Consider the following 25,759-nt stretch of genomic DNA (forward strand, 5'->3'; position numbering starts at 1 on the left):
TTGCTGGGTAAATGGGCAGGGACATGGCCGAATGGCCCGGCGCGCCTGACCCATACACAGACATAAACACCTGATCGGGATTCGTCCCCGGGAGCATCCTGGGTTCGAACCCCGTGAAAAAAATATTGCTGGTTAAATGTAGGATGTAGAAATAAAGTGGAAGGTCAATGTCAAGTGTCCTCCAGTATTGATCACGAAAAAACATCAACATGGCGGTAAACTTTACCGGAAAGTCAGTGGTTGAAAAATTTTGCCTCAGCCCTGAACCACAAGTTTTCTGTGCAATCAAGAACTGCAGAGACCGTCCTGCGCATTTTTGTGTAGCCTAGTTATTTGCCTTTTGCAAACAGATAACGCTTTTTACGTTTCTTTTACTCGCTCGTTTGATTTACTCCAAACTTTCTTGTTGACAACAATAAGGTTTCTGTAAACTTTTAGGAAACTCGGAACCTTGTTTTGTTCTTTTTGCGGATTGTTGAAAACAAGGTTTCGGGTACAATAGGTAAAACAGAAATAATAAACAAACCCATTTACACAATTTGAGTTTAACGTCACAGCAGTGGCGTAGGAGCACATGCTGCCGCCCATGACTTTCGTTGAAAATACCGCCCTAAGTAGACTGCAGCAAATTTTGAAATAGTTTCATGTTCAAGCAATCTTTTCAATAAAAATAATTACAAATAATGTGCCGCGTCTCAGAAGTTCTATATTGCTCGAGAAAGAAGCCTCACTGTCTCAGCGTTAAGACCAAAAATAAAAGACAAAAAAATGGGGAACAAATGCATTAGGCAAATAAAAGATCAATAGCCGCCTCAAAATTTAACTTTTCGAGCTTTCGCCGAAGCAAAATCAGCGATAATATCTTCGAAATCAAGTTTTTGAACGTAGTCTCTTTCTATAGAAAGAATCGATAGAGCTGATAGTCGATCATCATTCATGGTAGAACGTAAATACGACTTTATCATTTTGAGCTTTGCGAAACTCCTCACACAGCTCGCAATTGAAACACCAATGGTAGGATAAAGTTTCAGACACAAGCATACATATGGTGTCGAATCAAGTAGGTGTTTTTTGAAAAATATTGACTTTTATCTAGAAGTGTCCGTCCCCTTAAGTCATTTTGCCGCCCCCCTTGCAGCCTGCCGCCCCTGGCGCAAAGCCAGAACCGCCAAGTGGCTGCTACGCCACTGCGTCACAGCAGGGGAAATCCCAATTATAGCGCGACCCCTGCCCCAACACGTTTCGTCATAGTACGGAAAGTCCCATAAGTGTAAGTTTTTTTGCCAGTCTGTTTTTCCTCGTTTTGGTTGTAGTTCTGCACCGAACGAGGGTTTCTCTACTGCCTTAGACGAAACCCATTGGGTGGGTTGACACCTTGACGCGGTGCAATGGCTTTCAAACCAAGATTAACCCGCAGAACCTTGATATAGTTTCCCGTAAATTGTAAAACATGCTGTTGTGTTGTATTTGTGAGCCCAAGTAGTCTTCGAGCAATAAATCATTTTAAACCGAGCCTTGTGTTAAACCATGTTACCTCGTACAAGCGCATGTTTATAGAATTTTCGTTGCGCAATAACTGCTGAGGAAACGTCAATCAATATCACCACTAGCGGGATTCCTGGGAATTTATTGTTGTGATTAATGTCGGTTCAAGCTGCAAACATTTTTTACTGCAAATAATAATTGGTTTGAGAGCTGTGCTTTGAGAATCAAGTTTAGTCGCGTGCCATAAAAACTGTTTTTTTCGTATCAAAAACGTTTAAACAACACTTCTGTGACATTTTTCGTAAATATTTTGTACGCAGAAAATTATTTGTGTAATTTCGCACGAAAATGTAAACAGCGGAACAAATAATAAAAACAATTTTATTTTTCGTAACAGGAAGTCTTGCTGACGTGCGGGGCTTGGGAAGACAATCATCTGCCTGGTTTGCTGAAAGCGGAAAATACGTTTGGAAACCACTGTGACCGCAGACGTAGAAGTTCAGTATTTATAGTAAACAGCTTGGTTGATCCTTTGCACTTCTTTCAGTTAATTCACAGTTTAGAATCATTTCAAACTTTAGTTTTTTATTCAGAAAACTTCGCCTATAAAATTTTGGAAGAATAATGCACCACTTTGTGAAAAGGTAAGCTACCAAGTTATCTTTCACATGAAGTATATTATGAGAACACGCACAGGGAAGACGCGAGTTTGTCACTCGTGTATTTCCTTGCAACGCCGCTGTTGTGTTTCTTTAGAAATCTCATCGTGATGATTTTCGCTGCCACCTTGATTTGGTTCATCGCACCGGCTCCATGCCAAGCAGGGAGTAAGTTTAAATGTTTGATTATTAAACAACAAACTAACGCTTTATTTAAAGTTAAGTTTATTTAGTGACAATAAAAGAAGTCATATAATTTAAAGGTTTTTATTTTTTTAAATTCTTTTTTTTTTTAAATAGTTCAATTGTAGCGCATGGTCAACTGTCACTGTGACCCAAATATAAACGATTCACAATTATAAGTTTGGGATTGTTGATTGCAGAATTTACTTGTGATGATGGAAGAATGGTTGGCTCAAGTGACTTTTGCGGTATTATTTCTGACTGCAGAGACGGAAGCGACGAGAAACAAGTCACATTTCCCACTTACCCTGCTAACCCATCGTCGAGTTATATCAGGTAAACTTTGTGGGTTGTTTGCTAAACTTTGTTTGTATTTGCTTTATTTGCTCCTAAAATGTTTCATAGTGGAGAAAGTTTTATAAAAACGTCGTTGTTGTTGTGAACCAGCATCTGGCCTCAAAATTCCACAGCATGCGTAAAACCGTGAAATATACCAACAGTCTTATCTATTCAACGCGTTGTGTTGATTTGTCGTTTATTACTGTAGTGATGAAACATCCTCCCTTATAAACTCGATAGTATAGATACTTCACTTTTCGTTTCATATACCCTAATGGGGCTGTGTAACTGCCAACAACAACACGCGCAATCGAACCTAGATTGCTGGTTGTTCATCACACTTTAATCTGTGTTTATAACATTTAAAATATAATGATGCCACTTTCACAGCTGCGACAATACATACGACGTTCTGTCATCAAGCCAAGTGTGTGCGCTACGTAGACGGGAATTTTGCAAGGGCGACATCTCTTGTCGGGATAAAACTCCTTGTGACGGCGGTTGCCCCTCCCACTTTCGCTGTCCGGATTGGACTTGTTGGAAGCGTTCAACTGTGTGTGATGGCGATCCCTGTAATGACTGCCCTGCCTTTCAACATTGGAGTAACGGATACGGCTTTAAATGTGTCAAGAACAACCGGTCGTGCTTACTCCCGCAAATGTTCGTGTGGGACGGCGTACAAGATTGCGATAATGGCTCTGACTTATGCTACACGTCCGAGAATGGTGATGTTAGGTATGTATATGTTTCCAGGTCGAATGTGCTTTATACATCAGCTAAATATTTATACTAATGTAAGCGTACATACGTCAGATATGCCTAAAATAGGTAAAAAAATATATCAGTATTTTTTTCGTGCGAGTGTGTTTACAAGACAACCAGTAAAAACCATCGTACGCGTTTTGTTTGGTTAATCTGTGGTAAGGTTTTCAATAATGTCCTCTCCTTCGTTTTCAGGAGCACCCGTCGTTCCTCCAAAGCTTCGTTCAATAATCAGTTGTGCTTCCAGTGCAAAAACGACTCCATGATCATTTCAAGGTCAAGTGTGTGTAATGACGTCATCGATTGTCCTGATATGAGCGACGAATGTAATTGTACTGGGAAAGTCCCGGAAATATGTGACAAATCAAAACGTTATCGTCGGTAGGTTTACTTGATTTTTGTGAACAGACGATTGTTGCATCAGAGTAGTTATTTTAAACAAGCGTTTCTCAAACCTTTTGTTGCCGACCGATGGTTAAAAACGAAAAAAAACTATTTTTCAACCCAGCTCAGCGGGACGATGCGATTGTTTCGACATTCATGGAGTTTGTCGCAATTTAATCCCTAATCCAACCAACGCTTTATGTCCAAAAACAAAAGATGAGGTCTGCAAATCACATGCACCTTGTGATGGAAATTCCCCGTGCGAACATCTCTGCCTCTCCGACTTCTGGTGTTCGGAATCGTTTTGCTGGAAGCGTTCATCGGTGTGTGATGGCGATCCCTGCAACAACTGCCCTGCGCTGCCCCGACCGAACGGACACGGCTTCAAGTGCATCAGAAACGGTAAAACTTGCACGTTGCCCCAGCAGTTGCTGTGGGACGCCGTACAAGACTGCGACGATTCCGCTGATCTTTGCTTCACATCGGTTGATGAAATGATGAAGTCGGATTCCAGGTATGTTAGAGCGCTCACAATGCCCGATGTTTCAACCGTAGTTTTCAAATTAAATATTTCCCTTGCAGGGACATTCGCCGCTTGCCGTCTGTCTCCTTTAATCACACTTTGTGCTTTCAATGCATAAATGACCCTACGGTAATTTCAATGTCAAGTGTGTGCAATGACGTCATCGATTGTCCTGATATGAGTGATGAGTGTCTTTGTGAGACAAAACAACCAACAGGTTGCGGAAAATTTTCAATGTAGGTTGAAACATGTGTTTTTCGGAACTAGTCCAATGAAATGCCCAACAAAGTACTAATTTCGTCACTTTATCTTTCCTTGCCTCGCTATCTCTTTTGTCAACCTAAAATTAACCAAAAATAAAAACCATAAACATATTATTCTTGCATATATTATACGTACACGATAACATAGTGTTTTGCATAAAAACGGTTTTGCTTTCACGAAACCTGAACATTACGAGTGCACAGAGCGACCTGCGTAAACCCGAGCAGCTGGAAACGCAGGAAACGCTCGATGGCCAAACGCGCATTTTGACAATGTAAGTCAGTGGTTCTCGACTCGTTACAGGCCATAGACCATCAGTTCAAGTAAATGAATATCGTGGACCAATCCATTGCTAATTAAGGATAAAGAAAGCATCCACAACAAGCATATTGGCTTGAAACCCTTCAATACAAAGCTTGTAAAATTTCCCACAAAAAGGAGTGATATTAAACAACTGACTTTTTTATTCTCAATATTTAACGATACATTATGCAACTATTTTCAATTTATCGCCAAATATAATTAACATTCTGGGGACCACCTAAAAAGTTGTCATGGTCGCTAGTGGTTCATGGACCACTAGTTGAGAACCACTAATGTAAGTGGTGGTGTGATTGTTTACAGTGGGAATGTGAGTGCCGAGATCAACTGTTCCACAACTAACAAGATTAAGGAGGACGGGTGGGAATGTGATGCGGTGAATAAAACGTCAATTATGTGTTGGTTGAAGTTGCTGTTTAACGTTCAATGGTTAAATATGTGATTGGGTTAATTGAAATTGTTTCCAAAACCGATAAAATAATATATTGTTACCTATAAAGTTGTCATATGCGTAAGCTATATTAACTAAAGCGATATCTTGTTTTGCATGTGACCACAAACTGTACGCGTGAACAACCAACAATAGCTGGTAAGTTGTTACTATCGATATAACGAAACAGATCTCACATCTGTTTTGTTTAACTAACGCGGTATATTTTTTGCATGTGTCCACAAACTGTACGTGTGAACAACCAACAATAGGAGGTAAGTTATTACTATCCATAGAAAGAAACAGATCTGGCATGTGTGATATTTTGTTTAACTAACGCGATATCCTGTTTTGCATGTGACCACAAACTGTACGTGTGAACAACCAACAATAGGATGTAAGTTATTACTGTCCATAGAAAGAAACAAACCTGACATGTGTGATATTTTGTTTAACTAACACGATATGTTGTTTTGCATGTGCTCACAAACTGTACGTGTAAACAACCAACAATAGAATATAAGTTATTACTATCCACAGAACGAAACAGACCTGACATGTGTGATATTTTGTTGAACTAACGCGATATCTTGTTTTGCATGTGACCACAAACTGTACGTGTGAACAACCAACAATAGGAGGTAAGTTATTACTATTCATAGAACGAAACATACCTGACATGTGTGATATTTTGTTTAACTAACGCGATATCTTGTTTTGCATGTGACCACAAACTGTACGTGTGAACAACCAACAATAGGAGGTAAGTTATTACTATTCATAGAACGAAACAGACCTGACATGTGTGAAATTTTGTTGAACTAACGCGATATCTTGTTTTGCATGTGTCCACAAACTGTACGCGTGAACCACCAACAATAGGTGGTAAGTTATTACTATCCATAGAACGAAACAGACCTGACATGTGTGATATTTTGTTTAACTAACGCGATATCTTGTTTTGCATGTGTCCACAAACTGTACGCGTGAACAACCAACAATAGGTGGTAAGTTATTACTATCCATAGAACGAAACAGACCTGACATGTGTGATATTTTGTTTATCTAACGCGATATCTTGTTTTGCATGTGTCCACAAACTGTACGTGTGAACACCCAACAATAGGATGTAAGTTATTACTGTCCATAGAAAGAAACAGACCTGACATGTGTTTTGTTTAACTAACACGATATCTTGTTTTGCATGTGTTCACAAACTGTACGTGTAAACAACCAACAATAGCTGGTAAGTTATTACTATCCATAGAACGAAACAGATCTGGCATGTGTGATATTTTGTTTAACTAACGCGATATCTTGTTTTGCATGTGACCACAAACTGTACGTGTGAACAACCAACAATAGGAGGTAAGTTATTACTATTCATAGAACGAAACAGACCTGACATGTGTGAAATTTTGTTGAACTAACGCGATATCTTGTTTTGTATGTGTCCACAAACTGTACGCGTGAACCACCAACAATAGGTGGTAAGTTATTACTATTCATAGAACGAAACAGACCTGACATGTGTGATATTTTGTTTAACTAACGCGATATCTTGTTTTGCATGTGTCCACAAACTGTACGTGTGAACACCCAACAATAGGATGTAAGTTATTACTGTCCATAGAAAGAAACAGACCTGACATGTGTTTTGTTTAACTAACACGATATCTTGTTTTGCATGTGTTCACAAACTGTACGTGTAAACAACCAACAATAGAATATAAGTTATTACTATCCATAGAACGAAACAGACATAACATGTGTGATATTTTGTTTAACTAACGCGATATCTTGTTTTGCATGTGTCCACAAACTGTACGCGTGAACAACCAACAATAGGTGGTAAGTTATTACTATCCATAGAACAAAACAGACCTGACATGTGTTTTGTTTCACTAACGCGGTATATTTTTTTGCATGTGTTCACAAACTGTACGTGTGAACAACCAACAATAGGATGTAAGTTATTACTGTCCATCAAACGAAACAGACCTGACATGTGTTTTGTTTAACTAACGCGATATCTTGTTTTGCATGTGTCCACAAACTGTACGTGTGAACAACCAACAATAGGACGTAAGTTATTATTATCCATAGAAAGAAACAGACCTGACATGTGTGATATTTTGTTTAACTAACGCGATATCTTGTTTTGCATGTGTCCACAAACTGTACGCGTGAACAACCAACAATAGGATGTAAGTTATTACTATCCATAGAACAAAACAGACCTGACATGTGTGATATTTTGTTTAACTAACGCGATATCTTGTTTTGCATGTGACCACAAAATGTACGCGTGAACAACCAACAATAGCTGGTAAGTTATTACTATCCATAGAACGAAACAGATCTGTCATGTGTGATATTTTGTTTAACTAACGCGATATCTTGGTTTGCATGTGTCAACAAACTGTACGTGTGAACAACCAACAATAGGATGTAAGTTATTACTATCCATAGAACGAAACAGACCTAACATGTGTGATATTTTGTTTAACTAACACGATATCTTGTTTTGCATGTGTCCACAAACTGTACGTGTGAACAACCAACAATAGGTGGTAAGTTATTACTATCCATAGAACGAAACAGATCTGGCATGTGTGATATTTTGTTTAACTAACGCGATATCTTGTTTTGCATGTGACCACAAACTGTACGCGTGAACAACCAACAATAGCTGGTAAGTTATTACTATCCAAAGAACAAAACAGACCTGACATGTGTGATATTTTGTTTAACTAACGCGGTATATTGTTTTGCATGTGTTCACAAACTGTACGTGTGAACAACCAACAATAGAATGTAAGTTATTACTATCCATAAAACGAAACAGACCTGACATGTGTGATATTTCGTTTAACTAACGCGATGTCTTGTTTTGCATGTGTTCACAAACTGTACGTGTGAACAACCAACAATAGCTGGTAAGTTATTACTATCCATAGAACGAAACAGACCTGACATGTGTGATATTTTGTTTAACTAACGCGATATCTTGTTTTGCATGTCCACAAACTGTCCGTGTGAACAACCAGCAATAGCTGGTAAGTTATTACTATCCATAGAACGAAACAGACCTGACATGTGTGATATTTTGTTGAACTAACGCGATATCTTGTTTTGCATGTGTCCACAAACTGTACGCGTAAACAACCAACAATAGCTGGTAAGTTATTACTATCCATAGAACGAAACGGACCTGACATGTGTGATATATTGTTTAACTAACGCGATATGTTGTTTTGCATGTGTTTCCGCAAATTGTACGTGTGAACAACCAACAATAGCTGGTAAGTTATTACTATCCATATAACGAAACAGATCTCACATGTGTTTTGTTTAACTAACGCGATATCTTGTTTTTCATGTGTCCACAAACTGTACGTGTGAACAACCAACGATAGAGGGTAAGTTATTACTATCCATAAAACGAAACAGATCTAGCATGTGTGATATTTTGTTTAACTTACGAGATATCTTGTTTTGCATGTGTCAATTACCAACAATAAACTTAATAATTGTATTTTGTTGTTTAGTGGATTCCTTTCAGCAACGAGCTGTTGTGCGACGGGAAACGGGATTGCCCGTTTAAAATTCGCAATGTTGGTCAACGAATCTTCAACGACGATGAGGATCCTCGTCTCTGCGCGCATCGTAAACATTGCCAAACAACAGCCGATCGTCTCAACATTCCCCAATCCAATGTTTGCGATGGCGTTGTCGATTGCAAAGACGGAAGTGACGAAACTGTGACCGAAATCTCTGAAAAGTTTCGTTCAAAAATTTGCAATGGTTTTATTGACTGCAAAGACGGAAGTGGCGAATATTCGGAAACTTGCACAAAACAAGGAAGAGTCAATTGTTCAGCGTTAAGAGGAGCTAAGGTATGTTATCATCTGCGGATTATAATAACAACCCTTACTCTGTTTATGACTGTAAGAAAGACCCATGTGTTCATCTCATAGCTTAATGTGTTTAGGTTTCCATTAGTAAATCAGAGATCTGTGATTTTACGATAAACTGTGATGATGCAAGCGACGAAACTAACTGCACGAGTGACGGGAGGTTTTATTGCGAAAACAATCAACCTTTGTTTGTGAAGAAGGAAAAGGTATTTATGTAAAAGCATATGAGCCAATAAATGATAAGCTGCAGACAGTGCACACTGTTTCGACCTATAAGGTCTCATCAGTGCAGCTGGTGACGAGAGATCGGCCGCATTGGCTAGTGTACAGTATCAAGTACTGTGACACTGAGCCGACTTCACTGTGGTTCCCAAGCAGTTGCTTGGCCACTGTGAGCCAGTTTCATTTGTGCTGTATGCCCAGTTGTGGCATCGCACGGACTAGGTGATGCATGGGGTTTTACCCTGTTGCTCACCACAAACTGGAGTGCCGTTTGATGGCTACACTAGCCAATGCGGCCGATCTCTCGTCACCAGCTGCACTGATGAGACCTTATAGGTCGAAACAGTGTGCACTGTCTGCAGCTTAAAAGGTATTTAATTGTTCTAAATAATTATCTTTTTATAGCAGTTTTAACACAATGTGCCACTGACAGAAATTCAATGGATTTGGCGACTGTTCTGACTGGAGCGACGAATGCCCAACGAAGTCAAGCAGAGCAAATGAAAACGTTTTCTCCTCGCGATACGAGCTGATCGCTAACCCGGTGTTACGAACCGTTGTGTGGATAATGGCGTTCCTTGCAATCTTTGGAAACCTGGTATATTTGTGATGCTTAGCTGAAACAAAACACGTGGTCCTAAGTTCCGAAAAACTAGGTGGTTTTGCAAATAACATTTGTTTCCTTTATTTTCAGGTGGTCATGGTTACTGAGATTAAGCTGTTGGTGACGACAGAATCACAATCGGCCTCCTTTCGAACAAACCATCTTCTTGTCTTGAATCTGTCGATTTCTGACCTGTTCATGGGAGTTTATCTGCTCATGCTCGACATTGCTGGTGTTCAATATTCTGGAGACTACTGTGCCAACGACCTTGTTTGGAGGTCAAGCCAGAGGTGCAATTCAATGGGCATTTTGGTTTTGCTTTCAAGCGAAACATCAGTAATTACAATGGTCCTGCTGACAGCATTTCGACTTTACGCTGTGAAAAACGTGAGTTTTTTTGAATGTATATATGCTCTAGTGTTTGCAGCAAGCAACTTATGTTTTGCAGCCGTTTAATGCGCCATATTTCCCCAAACTGAAGATTATTAACCTTGCCATCATCTTATCTTGGACAATTTCATTCACACTGGCTTTTATTCCGCTTACGTCTCAATTTCAACATTTGTTTGAAACCAAAGCGTGGATGAAAGAAAACCCGTTCTTCAAGAGTCATGTCGTTGACTTTTCAAGTGAGCAATTGTAACACATGTGTATATTTAACCGTTTTTATCCATCGTGTGTTTTCTTGCAGGCATGGACACTTTCATGAAACAGTTTGTAAAGTTTCGGCACAATTTTACTATTAACGATTCCCAGACACTCGATGGCGCACTTCTAAGGGTACAAAATGTTTATTCTTGGGCGGATTTTGTGGATATTCTTGAAGGCTATAACTACACTGAAATGTTTGACATTACAGGATATTTATGGTATGTAGCTGCAAGCAAATGGGGTTATAATAATTGTTGCTGTAACTGAATGTTTTTCTCAGGTACTACAGCACCAACAGTGTTTGCATCAGTAAACTTTACGTGACACCGACCGACAAGGCTTGGCCATTTTCACTTGCCATCATCACTCTAAACTTCGTGGCTTTTATGTTTGTTGCTGTGGCGTACGTTTGGATTTACAAGAGGTCGGCTGCCAGTGGCAGGCAAGTGAATGAGAGGGCCCGAAATGCGAGAGCTGAAAAGCAGAACCAAGGTAAATCTCAAAAGCGCAACTTAAATATTGCTCCTAACATTTGGTGTTTGTTGCAGAAATGCAAAAGAAAATCATCCGGCTGGTCTTTACTGATTTCTTTTGCTGGGTGCCAATCTCAGTCATGGTTTTCCTGAACTTCGGTGGAACAACTGTACCTCCAGTGATTTACGCAGTGTCAGCAATAATCCTGCTTCCCATCAACAGCTCTCTCAACCCTCTCATCTACTCCAACGCCCCGAAAATGTTCTACGATCGAGTTCGGAAGCGTTTACGTGACGTTCGACGACGTCATCAGCCACGTGACAACCGACGAGTTAACGTGGCAGTTGTAGCTGAAGCCGCCCTCTGACAATTAAACGACAAGCGACACACATGATTGACAAGCCAAGCGGCTAAACCGCACAAACCACCTCTTGTGCGGCATGTACATATTTATTGTAATTTTCTGTTTCAGTTGTTTGCGAATATTTCGCAAATACGTGGTATTTGATCCTTTTTGCTATTTTGTGTAAAACTTGGGGTCAAATACATGTTTAGTTTTTGTTTTTGCAAAATTTTGTTACTATGTGTCTGCTGGGAACTGTCATTTCCAGTTGGCAACTGGGAAATCCCGATTATTTTTCATGAAATCACGGGATTGGAGGCAGTGTTTACATTTATGGGGGTACGCGTCGTTTAATTTGCAGAATAACTTAAAACAATCATACAACGCAGTAAAGCACACCTCGGCAAAGTTTGGCGCAGTAAACTCAAGAGATATAAAAGCCTAGTTTAGCATTGTACGGTGAGTCTTGGGTTTAAGAAAACATACCGGACTATTCGGGATTGGATTTTTAGAACCAATTTCGAAGTTTGAACTCTCGTAATGTCACTTTATGAGACGCCGATGTATATCACAATTTCAGGAAAGTTGTGACTGTTGTTCGAATGAATTCAAGTGATTGACCGAAATGTTGGCTAGTTTTTTTTACTTTTGGGTTGGAACTTCGCGCAAACGTAACAAGCAAAGCGTTTATCAGTAAGAAAAAATAACCTTGAAAGTGTCGGACTGTTTGTATGAAGTGATTGAAATCACGGGACAGATTAGCGCGTGACTATCGCGGGCCGAAAGGCAACGTAATCGAAGCCAACTGATTAATTAGTTTCGCCCTAACACCATATCTTGGTTGGTAATGAACACCAGAAATTGTAGCTGTGATGCTTGCGGAAGGTAACGACAGGGGAAGGAATGAAAACAGAGTATGGTGCGCGAACGTGAACACAAAGTGCCAGGGAAAAAATACTTTAACTAAATTTATGGGTTTGAGCTTGTAAAGGTTGGGAAGCACTGTTGTAGTAAATACATTTTACTGAGCTATAAACAACGACAATTGAGAACAGATTTGGTGTGCATCACACGAATCAAGTCCGTCCTAATTATGTTTATGCGAAATCATCTGACACAAGTTAGTGTTTGATTCTGTTGTCACTTCTTTCCACTGTTTGTAAACCAAGAGTTGTTTCGTCCCTGAGGAGGTGAATGTTCGGTAAAAACGCGCGGTAAAGTGATTAAGTAATCGTTGCCCGAAAACTCCACAGGCAGAAAGTTCGGGACTTCCAAGCTGACTTGCAGGGGCGCCGAAGTTAATATAAAAGGCAAACAGCTGATTTTGGACGTAAAAAGCACGTGTTGCTGGAAGCGGATGGAGGAAGCCAAGCTACAGGTTCGTCGTTGTTACTGGAATATTTGTGATTACAAAAACACGCCTTATGTTTAGGGACCTACCCAGAACCTTGTTTTGCTATTTTTGTTTTTCTTTGTTGCATTTCTCTTTTACGTGTTTTACTCCCAACTTTTTTCACACGACGGCGCGCCAATGATGACGTCATTTTCTGAAAAGCAACCCAACTTCGAAACCCGTATGCATTGTTGCACGATGCGTTCTAAGCATTGTTGATTTGTCTGCAGCTGAGTGGGGACGACGGAATAAGGAAGCGCCGATGATCGGATCCATTGAGCGGTTGATTGCACTATATATATATAACGACCATTTTTAATACTAATAGTTTAAAATATATGACATGTTGAGGTTTTTCATAATTTATATTTCGCTTTATCCACCAGTTTTAAATCCTTCAAAGACATTAGAAAGAGGTATTAAACTCGTTTATTAGCGAATTTCTTTTTCTGACCTCAATTATAAAACTAGCTTTTTAACAAACTGCATAAAATCGTACTTAATTATTTTCACTTTTTTAAACGTAGTTTTTGGTGGTGTACAGTTTCTTCACGATGTCACACATTTTTAAGGCCGTAATTTTTAAAATAGAATGTTTGTATAAAATACATTAGTTATTGACATTATCGCTTTGTTTTCAGCTTGTGTTTTTAGTGCGTCAGTATATTTTCTTCGTTTCAAGACTGGGATCAAAATGTCATCGTACAAAAGTGAGTGTTTTTAAAATAATATTTTGCAGCAATTTTAAATCAATGTTCTATTATTAACACATGCGTTTAAATTAAACCACCAATATTGGATTGGGAATTTTCGTTGCGCAATAACTGCTGAGGACACGTCAATCAATATCACCACTAGCGGGATTTCCTGGGAATTTATTGTTGTGATCAATGTCAGTCCGAACTCGGAACATTTTTACTGCGATCTACAATTGGTTTGCAACTACCAAAAACTACTAGCTATCTCTCCTACGACATTTTAATCACGTAAAATATTTGTGCATAGAAACTAATTTTTTGTGATATTATATTAACTACGTTTTATACAGAAAGTAAACTTTGGTTTGAAATCATCAGCAGGTGTAAAAACTTGTTTTTATCCGTAGGTCAGGAACATGTGACATCAGATCCAAAGTTGGTGGATTTGTACGAAATTTGACCCTAATGAGGGTTCGACCGAAAAAGAAAATCGGCTCTTCAACACCTATTCGGTATTTTGCCTCGATTTAATCACGTGACGTTCGGCTGGTAAAACCTATTAGCATAAAAACACGTTGGTATGTTTGTAAGCAGTTGGTTCCTGAAATTTAATAAGCGATGAAAAAACATTAGCTTACTAATGTGCTGTAGTTTGTTAAAATACTTCTTTTTCTCCTTTCAAAAATCGTGAAATGTGTCTTGTCTGTGCACATGTCGCGCGTATGTGTGTCTCCTGTCGCGCGTATGTGTGTCTCCTGTCGCGAACGTACTTGCGCTGCACGCGACATGCGACATATCTTCCGCCGTTACGCTTTCTGACCACAACCACATCCACCCTATGTCGCTGCAACGATGGCGTAGACGATTACGTCATCACGTGAATGACGTGAAACCGATGTTATGACGTGTATGTAAGGGTTTTAACCGGAGTTTCTATACATGGGGGGATTGTTAATACAGTCACGAAAATATTCGTGATTGTTTTACGACACCACACATCGCTCGTCGTTTTGTCATTGATTGGACAGAAGTAATATAGAAGTAATTGTGACGCAATAGAGTCGATCTTAGTAATATTTTTTATTGCAAAATTTTTGAAATAATCAAACGCACAAATCTACCGAGCAAAATAACATTATGCAGGAAACCTTTTTTTCAGCATCTGTATACCGTAGTGAAATTCCCGTGTTAAATGTTCTTACTTGCGTCGTCGTAACAATCGTGTGACAAAAAACATCCATTATATTTTCGTCACTGTTTTTTAAACATTTTAAGGCAAAACCGAGTTTCCTAAAATAAAAGCGAAAAATCTCAGTTACCGTTTAACTTTCCTGTTAACCATTATGTTTGCAATAAGATCTTCAGTACACAATATTTACGAACTGTGGTTTTAATGTTTCCAGGTTGAACTGATTCGTGCAGCGATGGAACGCGACCCAGTAACGCAAAGAAATCTGAAACTTCTGCAATTTATCACCTCTATTTCTGTCCTCTTGGTGGCGCTCCGGCGTCGGTTGATGAAAATCCCTGATTTGGAAGGATTGCTCACTCCGCTATCAGGTGACGAATAATTGAACGGGAAGAGTTGAGTTTATTTCGCGTGGCACAATATTTGCACTAAAACCATCACCAAGCCGGAAATAGCTGCGCAACGTTGAAACGTTATTGGGCGCAAAACAGTGAAGGGAACAATTGGTGGGTCATGACTAATCCAGCTGCAGCTACACCGTATCGTGGAGCGTTATGTGACAGGGACTCACAAGAAAGTGAGTTTGGTGCATTGTGGTAAACACGACCGGGGGAAGACTTCCTTATTTCACCAAATGTTAATGTAAACATTTGTGGCCTCGTCAGTTCATGCAGAGAAATATAAACCGGTTATAAAGCGATTAACGACTGGATTGTGCGGTTATAATAAAGCGTTACTTACAATCAACTTTGTTGTTTGCTGTTTCATTTTCATGCTCTGGGCGGGCAAAGCCTGAATGCATCATGCTCGCAATAAGTCCACCGTATAGCTGCCTGTTTTTAATGTAAGTTGGTTAAATCATTTTTTATTTACTTTTTTTGACTTATGCAGTTGGTAAGTTGGTGCAATATAGTTCAACCCATCGGAAACCACTAGGTTGGAGCAATGTTGCTTAATTTCTTGCTCAGAAAACACAAGCGACCGAGATAGGATTAGAACTCACAACCTTGTGAACATAAGGCGGTTGCTCGTTTCTGTGATTTTGTTTTGACACAAAATACTTTATTTCAACCAATTTATACGGAAGCTTTAAAAATAATCTGCGTTAATGAGGAGTTGCAAGAAATCAGACGTGAATTGGCAATAGCTGCCGATAACAACGTTGCCAAAACGCTCGGATATGTTTACAACAGGGGTCGGCAACACTTGGCACGCGTTCCAAGGTTACCTGCCTTCGTAATTTTCATGGCACGCCAACTGATTTGCGTGTTTATTTTTAAGTACTAATTTAACCTGTTACACTGCTTGTTTATAGTTTTTATCATGTCATTGTCTTAAAATTCAGCCTTACAAAACACTCTGCTGCACAAAACACTCTGCTTTTTATTATTGATATCTGCTGGCACGAACCACTATTATTTAGAATAAACTTTGGCACACGAGGTCATTAAAACTTTAAAATAACAAGTAAATTGGCACGCGTCGCTTATAACGGTTGCCGACCCCTGGTTTACAACGAGTCTAACACTATCGTATGACGTCATGCAGGTGACGTATTACGAACTGAATCGGAAATTCCGCCGTTCGCAATTGGTCCAAAAGGTGCTCAACCATGCGAAACCTTCACGCTTGACCAAACAGGAGAACGATGTCATCTTACATGAGCTCACGGGGAAATTCAGTTTGACCTTGACACAGATGACATTGAGGTAAGCGTTGTGACGTCAGAATCATGTAACGTTATAAGTTGAGTGTGTTCTAAACACTGAAGCCAGGTTATCTTTAAATAAGTATTATGTGCTGGTTATTTACTCGATTGTAAGCCGCATTTTGTGATGTTCTATACTAGTTTTGGTTTGGCCAATTTCGTGGTAAGGTCTTGGCTGAATTCAGGGTTTGTACCGAAATTTTTCGATTGATTCGGTTTAACACTACTTATTTGTTTACAGACGTTGTCCGATGACGATTGGTGTAATCATGTTGCGGTTGAGGCAGGGCGACATCTAGCGGATCTCCTGGCAAACCGACCGCGACAGGAGTATTCCGTCCCGACAACATCGCTCGGTACAAGCGGTGACTTGGAGTTGCGAACTCAACACAGAAAATAAACATAAGTGCAAAAAATATTAATATCAGCGTATTCCAGGTTATTAAATCAATGCAGAACATTTCCTTACTTGTGGCGCAGGACATCAAACCGCAGTAGGCTATTTTGTTTGAAATTAGTCAACGCATTTGCTTTCCGTCGCCCATCCTTTTTGCTGTGCCATGTCACGGATGAAGTACTTGTTGTTGCAGATGGGAGTTTGTACCACGTGATCCGTATCCCTCTCACCACTTATTACCCAGCAACTCCGCCCATCCCAGCGTGGCTTCATGCAAGATACCAGCTACTAAGCTCCTACAGACCGAGAAAGCTGCCAATGAACGATCAACAACTCGACGAAATGATGAAAAGAGTCTTTGGGTTCCGCCAAGCTTTGAACAACAAGGTTAGCACAGATGCGCGCGAGTTATATCTACGTTATTAATCGGGCAAGTAAAGTCTTTTTGTAAGTAAGTTAACTGCGTTGTGGTTTTAAGAGTTCTGGACACAGGAAGTAAGTTTCAATATCTGCTCATAAAAACTGATCATCAGATATATCACATTGCTTTAGAAGTAAACAAGCTAGGTGAAGTATTTAAAAGGAGGCAGCGCAGGTGAAGTATTTGAAGGAGGCAGCGCAGAAGCATCTTGGTTGCCTTTTTAGACTAGTGTTGCTCTATTATTCGATGACAGTGAATAGAGAGTCAACAAATAATTTATGCTGCGGTATTGTGTTGATTATGCGAGCTTTTTGACAGTTGGTATTCTATTTTATTGTTGTAGGTTATAGAGTAAAAAAGTGGCGTGACCTGTATGTATTTTTATAAAAAGTGGCGTGACCTGTATGTATTTATTAATATTTTGTTTCAGCTTGTGAGATAAATAAGGTTTTTTGGTGCATAGTAATTTATGACGCTACAAGTTCTTCCAGTGCATCCAAAATTATATTTACACTCAAGACTTTCCTGCCGAATTTATACAAAGTCCCAGCAATAAATTATATACAACATCTGCAGCTGTACAGTTTATTTCGATTTCTTGTTGACAGTCACAGAAAAAAAAACGAGCAAACAAATGAGTTAGACAGCAAGTGAGCCACAAATCCCAGGCACTTTGCAAACGTTTATGAGGAAAGTCAACAGCGATTTTTTAAATAAGGTAACCAAGGCATTTTTTTCTGCTGATATTCTCTGCACAAACAAACATATTTTTCTGGTTATTAATGAAAGCATTTTGTCTGGCATGTGTAGTTGAAATGGTAGAGCGCGAGTCCCGGAAAGACTCGAATCCCATCGCAGATTTTTCTAATTTTTTTGTACCCTGTGCCTTGCTGGTCGCTGATTTGAGTTTATGTTTACTATATCTGACACACAATATTTAAATATTTTAGTTGGAAGTTATTTGTGCGATTGTCAACCTACTAAGTGCGCCAAATAGTGCTCTCAGGTCGGGCAGTTGATGATTGTCACCCACAATAATTTTATAGGTCGTATTTCACATTTGCAGAGTATGGAAGGAAGTCTCAAACTCTCATGCCGTCGTGAACTTGTCACCCCCTTTATCGCCCTAATGCGGAAAACTGCAAGCTCGAGTTTATTTTCCCCAGATGTGCAGGTTTGATGGTGACGTTGTTGTTTTTGTGTAGGGCATGACGCTGTTGTTTGTGTGTAGGGGATGACGCTGTTGTTTGTGTGTAGGGGATGACGCTGTTGTTTGTGTGTAGGTGATGACGCTGTTGTTTGTGTGTAGGGGATGACGTTGTTGTTTGTGTGTAAGGGATGACGCTGTTGTTTGTGTGTAGGGAATGACTCTGTTGTTTGTGTGTAGGGGATGACGTTATTGTTTGTGTGTAGGGGATGACGCTGTTGTTTGTGTGTAGGGGATGACATTGTTGTTTGTGTGTAGGGGATGACGCTGTTGTTTGTGTAGGGGATGACGCTGTTGTTTGTGTGTAGAGGATGACGTTGTTGTTTGTGTGTAGGGGATGACTCTACTTCACCACGCTTGCATTCACAACCGGCAGATGATCCTGAGTATTTTGTTTGGGCAGAAACCGAACTTAAACGTGAGACGAACCGAGATTAACCCGCGTTCTACACGTGAGTAAACACTTTTGTATTACTTGTTTATATTTAGCTGCTTTTCGTCTATAAACATAACCTGACAAAAATTTTAATGCCATTACATCATATATGTTTTCTGGTTATTGCCCGTATGGTCAATACAAGGTCAAATTTAAGACGGGTAAAAGTTTGAATAAACTGTTGCTGCCAGGCATAACGTATCAACAAAATTTTTAGCTCTTCCAGCAGTTTTTTATTGTAATATGTCGACGTTTCGACGTCTCATACGAGACACCTTCATCAGGTTAATGACATAAATTGAAAACACAAAGTTGTAAAGTATCTTGTTTCTTAAGCTAGAAATATTTTACAACTTTTAAATATGGTCGCCATTTTTTCTGAAACGACTTTATGTTGAACTTAGAATTGACAGGTTTCAACGATATACCTGATGACGATTTGTTTATTGAAAGGACCGGTGAGATTTTTATGAATGGAACTAACCCGCTTGTGTGACGTAATAACCTGCTTGTCGTCATTCAACGTCATCTTTGTTGTTGTTCATTGTAGATTTGTATTTTTCGCCGACTTGTAATGTTTTGTTGACTGCGTTTTAAACAGAAAGTGATTTTGTTTAAAAACCTTCAATTTTCATGACAGGCGCGACCCCCCCCCTGCACTTTGCTGCCAGATGTGGCGCCCTCGAGTGTGTTACAGCGCTCCTAGCGAGCAAAGTGAACCCAATGGTGAGCGATGCCCGCAATCATTCAGCGATCCACCACGCATGCGCAACAGGTCACACGGCCATTGTGAGGTCACTACTGCGACGTCACCCGAATTTACTGGAAATGCCAGCAACTGGGGGGTGAGTTACGTGGATTAATTTGTTATTTGCGCGAATGTTACCTGGATATTGTTTTTGTGTTTTCAGTGAAAATTCGTCGAGTTTTAACTGAAGGTATTTTTACTTCACTCGTATTCATGCTTCAATCGTCACTAACAAAGCAATCACGTCATAGCGCATATTTAACTTATCAATATTACACAAACGACACTAATCTCAACCAAATGCGGTGGTTTTTTCCCGCCACAATTTATCTTTATGCTACACCTTTACATGCTATGTAGAGACAATGTGACCCCCCTGCTCGCTGCTGCCTCCAACGGCGCTCTTCAAACACTTAAGTTCCTCCTCAAATGTGGTGCAACAATAACTGCTTGTGACGTCAACAATGACGGGCCGATACAGCGCGCTGAGTTAAAGTACCACACTGACTTCATCGAGTAGTTGATCGGGCGCACATAAAGCCACGATGTGTGGAGAGGTGTTGTTGGTACGTATCAGTCTGTGCATGCGCGCGGCTCGGCCAATAAAAAGCCTTTGTTGACAGAAATGATGGCTGGTCGTCACATGACAAAGCAGGACGCGTCACTTCGGTGTTTGGAAGTTTTGCTCGATCGTTCAACCAAATACTGGAAACCTCTTCTCGACTCCGGGGATGTCCCTCATCTCGTTAAGCTGCTCCAAAGTTCGAAAAGAAGACCGAAGTCGGCGACACTGTCGGTTGATTCAGGTCGGTTTTATGTTTCCTTAAAGTTTTGCTACACACGACAAGTACAACTGTCGTTTAATCGTCTCAATTTATTTTTTAAATCCAAAACTTGCACTTTAGCTGTTGTGCTATAGTGTATTAAGCGTTATTACTTGTTTTGCTTTGCATTAAGCTCGGTTGAGTGGATAACTCTCTCAGTTAATGCTTCGTTGTGTTGCAGGACTCGGCAGGGATTTGGACGATGAGAATTGTTCACCGATCCGCTCCTTGGCCTGCTCCGTTATTTGTCTCATGTCAGAACAGGATTCTGTGCGGGTCGAAGTTGCAAACGCTGGCGCAATACCAAGTAGGTACCCGGAATTCCCCCAAACCCCCTCAATAAGTTTGCCACATCTCTATTTGTGTCCAGCTTTGATTTCTCTGTTGAAACCGAGCAACGATGGTGATCCGGAGCACCGAGGTGTGGATGACGAGAGATGTGAGATCCAATCGCGTTCTTCTGTCGTTCTCTCGGATCTCGCTCATGTTGACGACAACGCGTCACGCATCGCTGATTACGGTGGTATCCGGCCTCTTGTGGAACTTCTGCAAGTTGATGTGAGTTTACATCGAAATGTTTCGGCCTTTAAGTTGAACTGATAAACTTAATATATCATCAGCGCACAAATTTACGATATTGAAGTCTAGCAGCTGCAGCGTCACATTGACCCTTTATATAAGGCCTGCAGTTTTGTTCTGTTGATTTGATTCTTCAGTAAATCGTTTAGTTTGTATTCCTTTTAATATGTGCCCCTTACTCGATGCGTGAAGTCGGTTGTTAAATTGACTGCTTGATTCTTCTTTGCATAATCATAAGCGAGCTCGTTCATTTTACAAACCGACTTGTTGTTTGTTCCCGAATTCTGGGCTGGCTTTCATGTAAGTGATTTGCGGCCCGGCTAATACGACTTCTACATCAGGTCGTCGATGTCTTGGTAAACTCCATCAACACTCTTGCCTCACTGTGTCGGGGGGCAAGTCCGGTGCTGGCGACATCCAGCGGAGGATTATGGAGTGCGGAGCTTCAATTTTCTCACGGTTCGTGACGATGCGTTGCAGACAGCCGCTGCTGACGCAATAGCCGCCGTTTGTGACGAAAACAATGAGAACCAGGTAAACAGTTCTGGGCGGGCATACTGCGTCATTTTTCGGTTAATAATGTCTGTTACAGATATAAATCTGTACGATAATGTGATTGTCTTCTTATAGAACGACTTTGTGAATATCGGAGTTCTACCGCCACTGGTGGCGATATTGCGTGGTCACTGCATTCCGGCTCAAATGAAGGCGGCACTTGCAATTGGATGCATCACCAGAGGGAACTGTGTGCACAACAGGAAGCGTCACTGGAGGGCGTCCCCGCATCGCTCAGCAGGATTTTTCAGGTTTTTGATTCAACCAAATTGATTATTCGTAATGCGTGGCTACAAAGAGAACTACGACACAAAAATAAAATCTAACAAAATTTAAAAACGCGTTATACCGAGTGAGAAGGTTTCAAATGAAAATCGTCTTTAGTGTTTAACGACGAGAATTTTTGGCATTTTCACGCTAATAGCTCTTGACGAGCCAACATAACCTGTACGGAGCCTGTACGATAAAATACTTGCGGCCTGTTATTCCCATAAAAAAAACGCAAATTGGATATGCGATAAACCGAATTCGTCTGTGTTCACGTATTATTGACAGCTACGTCATGAAAACTATTTGTGCAGATTTGGTCGGATGAGGTAAAGGAATGTGGCGCATGCGCACTGTGGGCGTTGGCTGGCAACCACCCGGAGCAGCAGAGAGCTATAGCTGAAAGAATCGGGACCAGCCAAATAATTGACATGCTGCTTAGCATGTCCGACACGCTTCATTTGATCGGTGAGCCAAAGTCACTGTGACGTCATTGTCGTACTAACTGATGCCGAATACAGGTTGCCAGGCGGTGGCAGCATGGGGCTGGAAAAGTTCGTCAAGTCAAAGTCGCTTGTCACGTGCCAACACCATTCCTCCGCTCATGCGATTGTTGCGATTGGAAAGATCGACTCGGAAGGTCGTCATGGCAACCCTCGACGCTTTAAACAACATGTGCATTGGTGCGTGACAATTGTACTTAAATTCCTACAGTGTAACTAAACTCACACTGGTTCAGGCGTCGCTCACATTAACAACAAACAAACGCAACTTCTCATTGCCGAAGAGGGCGCCATAGAGCTGTTGCTCAACCGGGTCTGGATGACGTCACGTGATGAGACGATGCAGGTAACGCCATCATCACGCTATGTGTGACGTCACAATGATTCATTGTCTATTGTCAGGTTTGTCGGTTGCACTGCTTGGCTTGTTTGGTGAGCGGATGCCAGGAGAATGAGGAGAAGTTGAATGACCTGGATGGATTCGGATTCGAAATTATTTTGGAAATACTCAACTCCGCCAACCTGGTGCGTCATTATAGTTTTGTTCGGTTGTTTGTGGTAATATACAGTTGTTTTCAGTCAGTAAAGTTTCAAGCAGCCTCAGCTGCGCTCAGCACTTGCTGGAATTTCACGCTTGGGTGGCTTGAATCTCACAACGTTGGAGGATTTGTTTCGCTGCAATGACCCTGGTGGTGATGGCAGGTGTGACGTGTGGAAGTTTGTTCCTGTTGCAAAGTATTTACGGCGTGTTCTGTTTCAGCGGATTACCTGAGCTAGAGTGCCCGATGCCATTGTGACGTGTGGGGCAGTACCTAAACTGCTGGAGAAACTTAATTCGAGTGATAAGCTGCTTCGGCAATCGGCCGCGCAGGCTTTGGGTGGGTTTCGTGTTTACTTGGAGCAGTGATTATTACCTGTTTATGTATTTCTCTGCCTCAACTTTCGATATTTTGTATATTAACACCCTACTTTGGTCCTTTACATGTACGTTTGGTTAAATCTCCCACTTGGTACTTGACAGGTTATTTGTCGTTCAACCGAACAGCGAGTCGGGAGTTGATGGCAGCTTGCAGGGCAACAGAAGGAGTTCATTCAAATCTCACTGTGAATTTGGGGGAAGATGGTCGCATTTCCGATGAATTTGTGGCGGAATTCAAACGACAAGCAACGATTGGACTTCCCATCGCTAACAACAAGAAAAGTAATACAGTTTTTTATTTATAGAATTGGTGTGTAAACTGAGTGTAGTGACTGCAAGAGCTGCGTTTCTAGTTTTTAATTTACGAGACAGCACAATTGATAGAACTGTGGGAAGTTTTATAATGTGGGCTCGCAGACGTAATTTTATAAAAGGAGCCGATCACTACAAGCTTGTTGGGAACCACTGACTTGTATTGACCGATTTTCACTTTAGGGATTTCCCGACCTTAAACGGCTTTCCCCACAACAAACAGGCCTTATGAGAACAGGTGGGAAAGTTTTGCAATCACTCTTTTCTTCGAATTTCATCAAATATTTTATGCAGAAATCCACGCAAATCGTTACGATCAAGATCCATTTCTCCTGCTAATAGAATTGTGACGTTAAAGAAGTAAAGTATGACGTCTTAAATCATGATGTCATCCTGTCAAGGACACAGAACAATTTTTTTCATTTATTTTTGCTTAATTTCCGAAAGGAAATATTTACTTACAATTTTACTTGCAAATATTTACAATTTTAATTAAATTAAAGTTTTTACCTTTTCAGTCGCAAACCGTGATTTTTGACACTTGTTAGTTTGACATTTACTTGATATTGTGTAATATTTTTATCTATGCCTTTCTTTTACCATCATGCATAAGAATTTATGTTTTCGTCCACCACTATTTTTGTTAACATTACTTTTAGCTGCAAACGTTTGTCGTCAATGCTTGGTTTGGCACAAATTGTAATTTGTATCAGCCTGAAGGAGGGCTTTAACCTGGAAATTTCTAAACCTTTTTTGTTTTGTGCCAATAAATGGGTCATCAATTCTTTTTTTTTAATTGATCGCGTGATGACGTTTTGCCGAATGTGTATCGGACTTTGGACTTTCAATTCAAAACATTTTAATTGCATGTAATTATCGTGACGTATTGGCCCGGTCAAACCCGATCATAACTCGCCTTTTTTCTACACAAAAGTTTGACCGGCTATTAAACCGGTTTAAACCTGTTTTCTCATCAACACACCGGTCATAAACTGGCTGAAGGCTATCGTTTTATCGCCCCCCTTACGTGTTAACGTGAAGCAACGTCTTAAACTGCTTCCAGCCATGTTACACTTGACGTTTCTGTAAAGCAGGGGTGGGCAACCTGCGGGCCGCATGCGGCCCTTCATCAAAGGTTGTGCGGCCCGCAGAGACGCTAGTATTTTAAAAGTACTGGCAAAAGAGTCCAATTAATACATATTTTTAAACTGATTAATGCGCCTCATGCTAGTTTTCTGCAATCTGGCCAAATGTGGCTAGAACCAAGTACGAATTATACTTGTAGTTGAGCATATTTGGTAAGAAACAAAGCAAAATCACTTTGTGTTATGCACATGTGCGGCCCGCGATCCAATTTTGACATTTGTAATTGGCCCTACAGTAAAAAAGGTTGCCCACCCCTGTTGTAAAGCATTTTAATGAATAATTGCGGTTTAGAACTCTTAATAATAATATTAAAAGTTAATATTCTCGGCCGTACACGTTTTACAACCATACCAGTTTTACAACTTGTAATAACATGTGACCTGACCGCTATATAAGCTAGTATCTTTTAGACCTAAAATCAGTTTTTACTTTAGACTTGAAATCTCACAGTTGATTCGTGGCGCGTTGACTTTTGCGTTGCGTGTTGAGCCGCAATTGGCGCTCTCGTGGCATGGTTTATTGAAATATAATGTGGGAACGTTAATTTAGCTTTGCGTCTTTTTAGGTTTGTTTAGGCAGCTTAGTTTGTTTATTGGAGTCAGATATACGGCAGTGTTTTATATTGTCTACCTTGAAGGTCAGTACAAATGCAAACTCAATAAAGAAGTACCGTTTCATTGGCCTAAGAACGATAGTAGGATGCGTCTTTTTGCTGCAAAAGTGATTTGCAAGTTAAACTTTTTCGCCTCGATGGAACCCACAGTTTAGGAGTTCGTTAATGTGCATTTATTTCCGAAAATTATTGAGCGCGAAACATATTTATTAAACAGCTGTGAAAATAAACATTGCGTCATCAATCAGCTGTTTGTTAACAGACGTGGCGAAAATTTTTA

At 40.3% G+C, this 25,759-nt stretch overlaps 1 protein-coding gene and 1 pseudogene across 2 annotated transcripts; both read left to right on the forward strand.

Annotated features, from left to right (window-relative positions):
• Nucleotides 1-2,076: 2,076 nt before the first annotated feature.
• LOC145212069 (uncharacterized) lies at nt 2,077-12,068 on the forward strand. Its single transcript, XM_080080099.1, has 16 exons — nt 2,077-2,129; nt 2,242-2,312; nt 2,528-2,663; nt 3,057-3,401; nt 3,624-3,809; nt 3,937-4,326; nt 4,395-4,571; nt 5,224-5,296; nt 8,902-9,249; nt 9,345-9,476; nt 9,926-10,090; nt 10,187-10,483; nt 10,545-10,725; nt 10,788-10,965; nt 11,028-11,239; nt 11,296-12,068. The coding sequence occupies exons 1-16, from the start codon at nt 2,110-2,112 to the stop codon at nt 11,586-11,588; spliced, it is 3,204 nt and encodes a 1,067-aa protein (XP_079936225.1). The 5' UTR covers nt 2,077-2,109; the 3' UTR covers nt 11,589-12,068.
• A 4,424-nt stretch (nt 12,069-16,492) lies between these two features.
• On the forward strand, nt 16,493-25,410 carry LOC145212080 (ankyrin and armadillo repeat-containing protein-like; annotated as a pseudogene). The gene is made up of 22 exons (XR_013856647.1): nt 16,493-16,525; nt 16,794-16,908; nt 16,981-17,046; nt 17,143-17,336; nt 18,437-18,544; nt 18,912-19,029; nt 19,418-19,471; nt 19,654-19,858; nt 20,122-20,567; nt 20,767-20,892; nt 20,956-21,143; nt 21,506-21,698; nt 21,795-21,970; nt 22,301-22,454; nt 22,508-22,669; nt 22,726-22,835; nt 22,892-23,014; nt 23,069-23,191; nt 23,250-23,367; nt 23,511-23,690; nt 23,904-23,958; nt 24,015-25,410. The product of XR_013856647.1 is annotated as an ankyrin and armadillo repeat-containing protein-like (transcript).
• Nucleotides 25,411-25,759: the final 349 nt, after the last annotated feature.

Source organism: Phallusia mammillata, chromosome 1 (genome assembly GCF_965637545.1).
Source record: "Phallusia mammillata chromosome 1, kaPhaMamm4.hap1.1, whole genome shotgun sequence".
NCBI lineage: Eukaryota > Metazoa > Chordata > Ascidiacea > Phlebobranchia > Ascidiidae > Phallusia > Phallusia mammillata.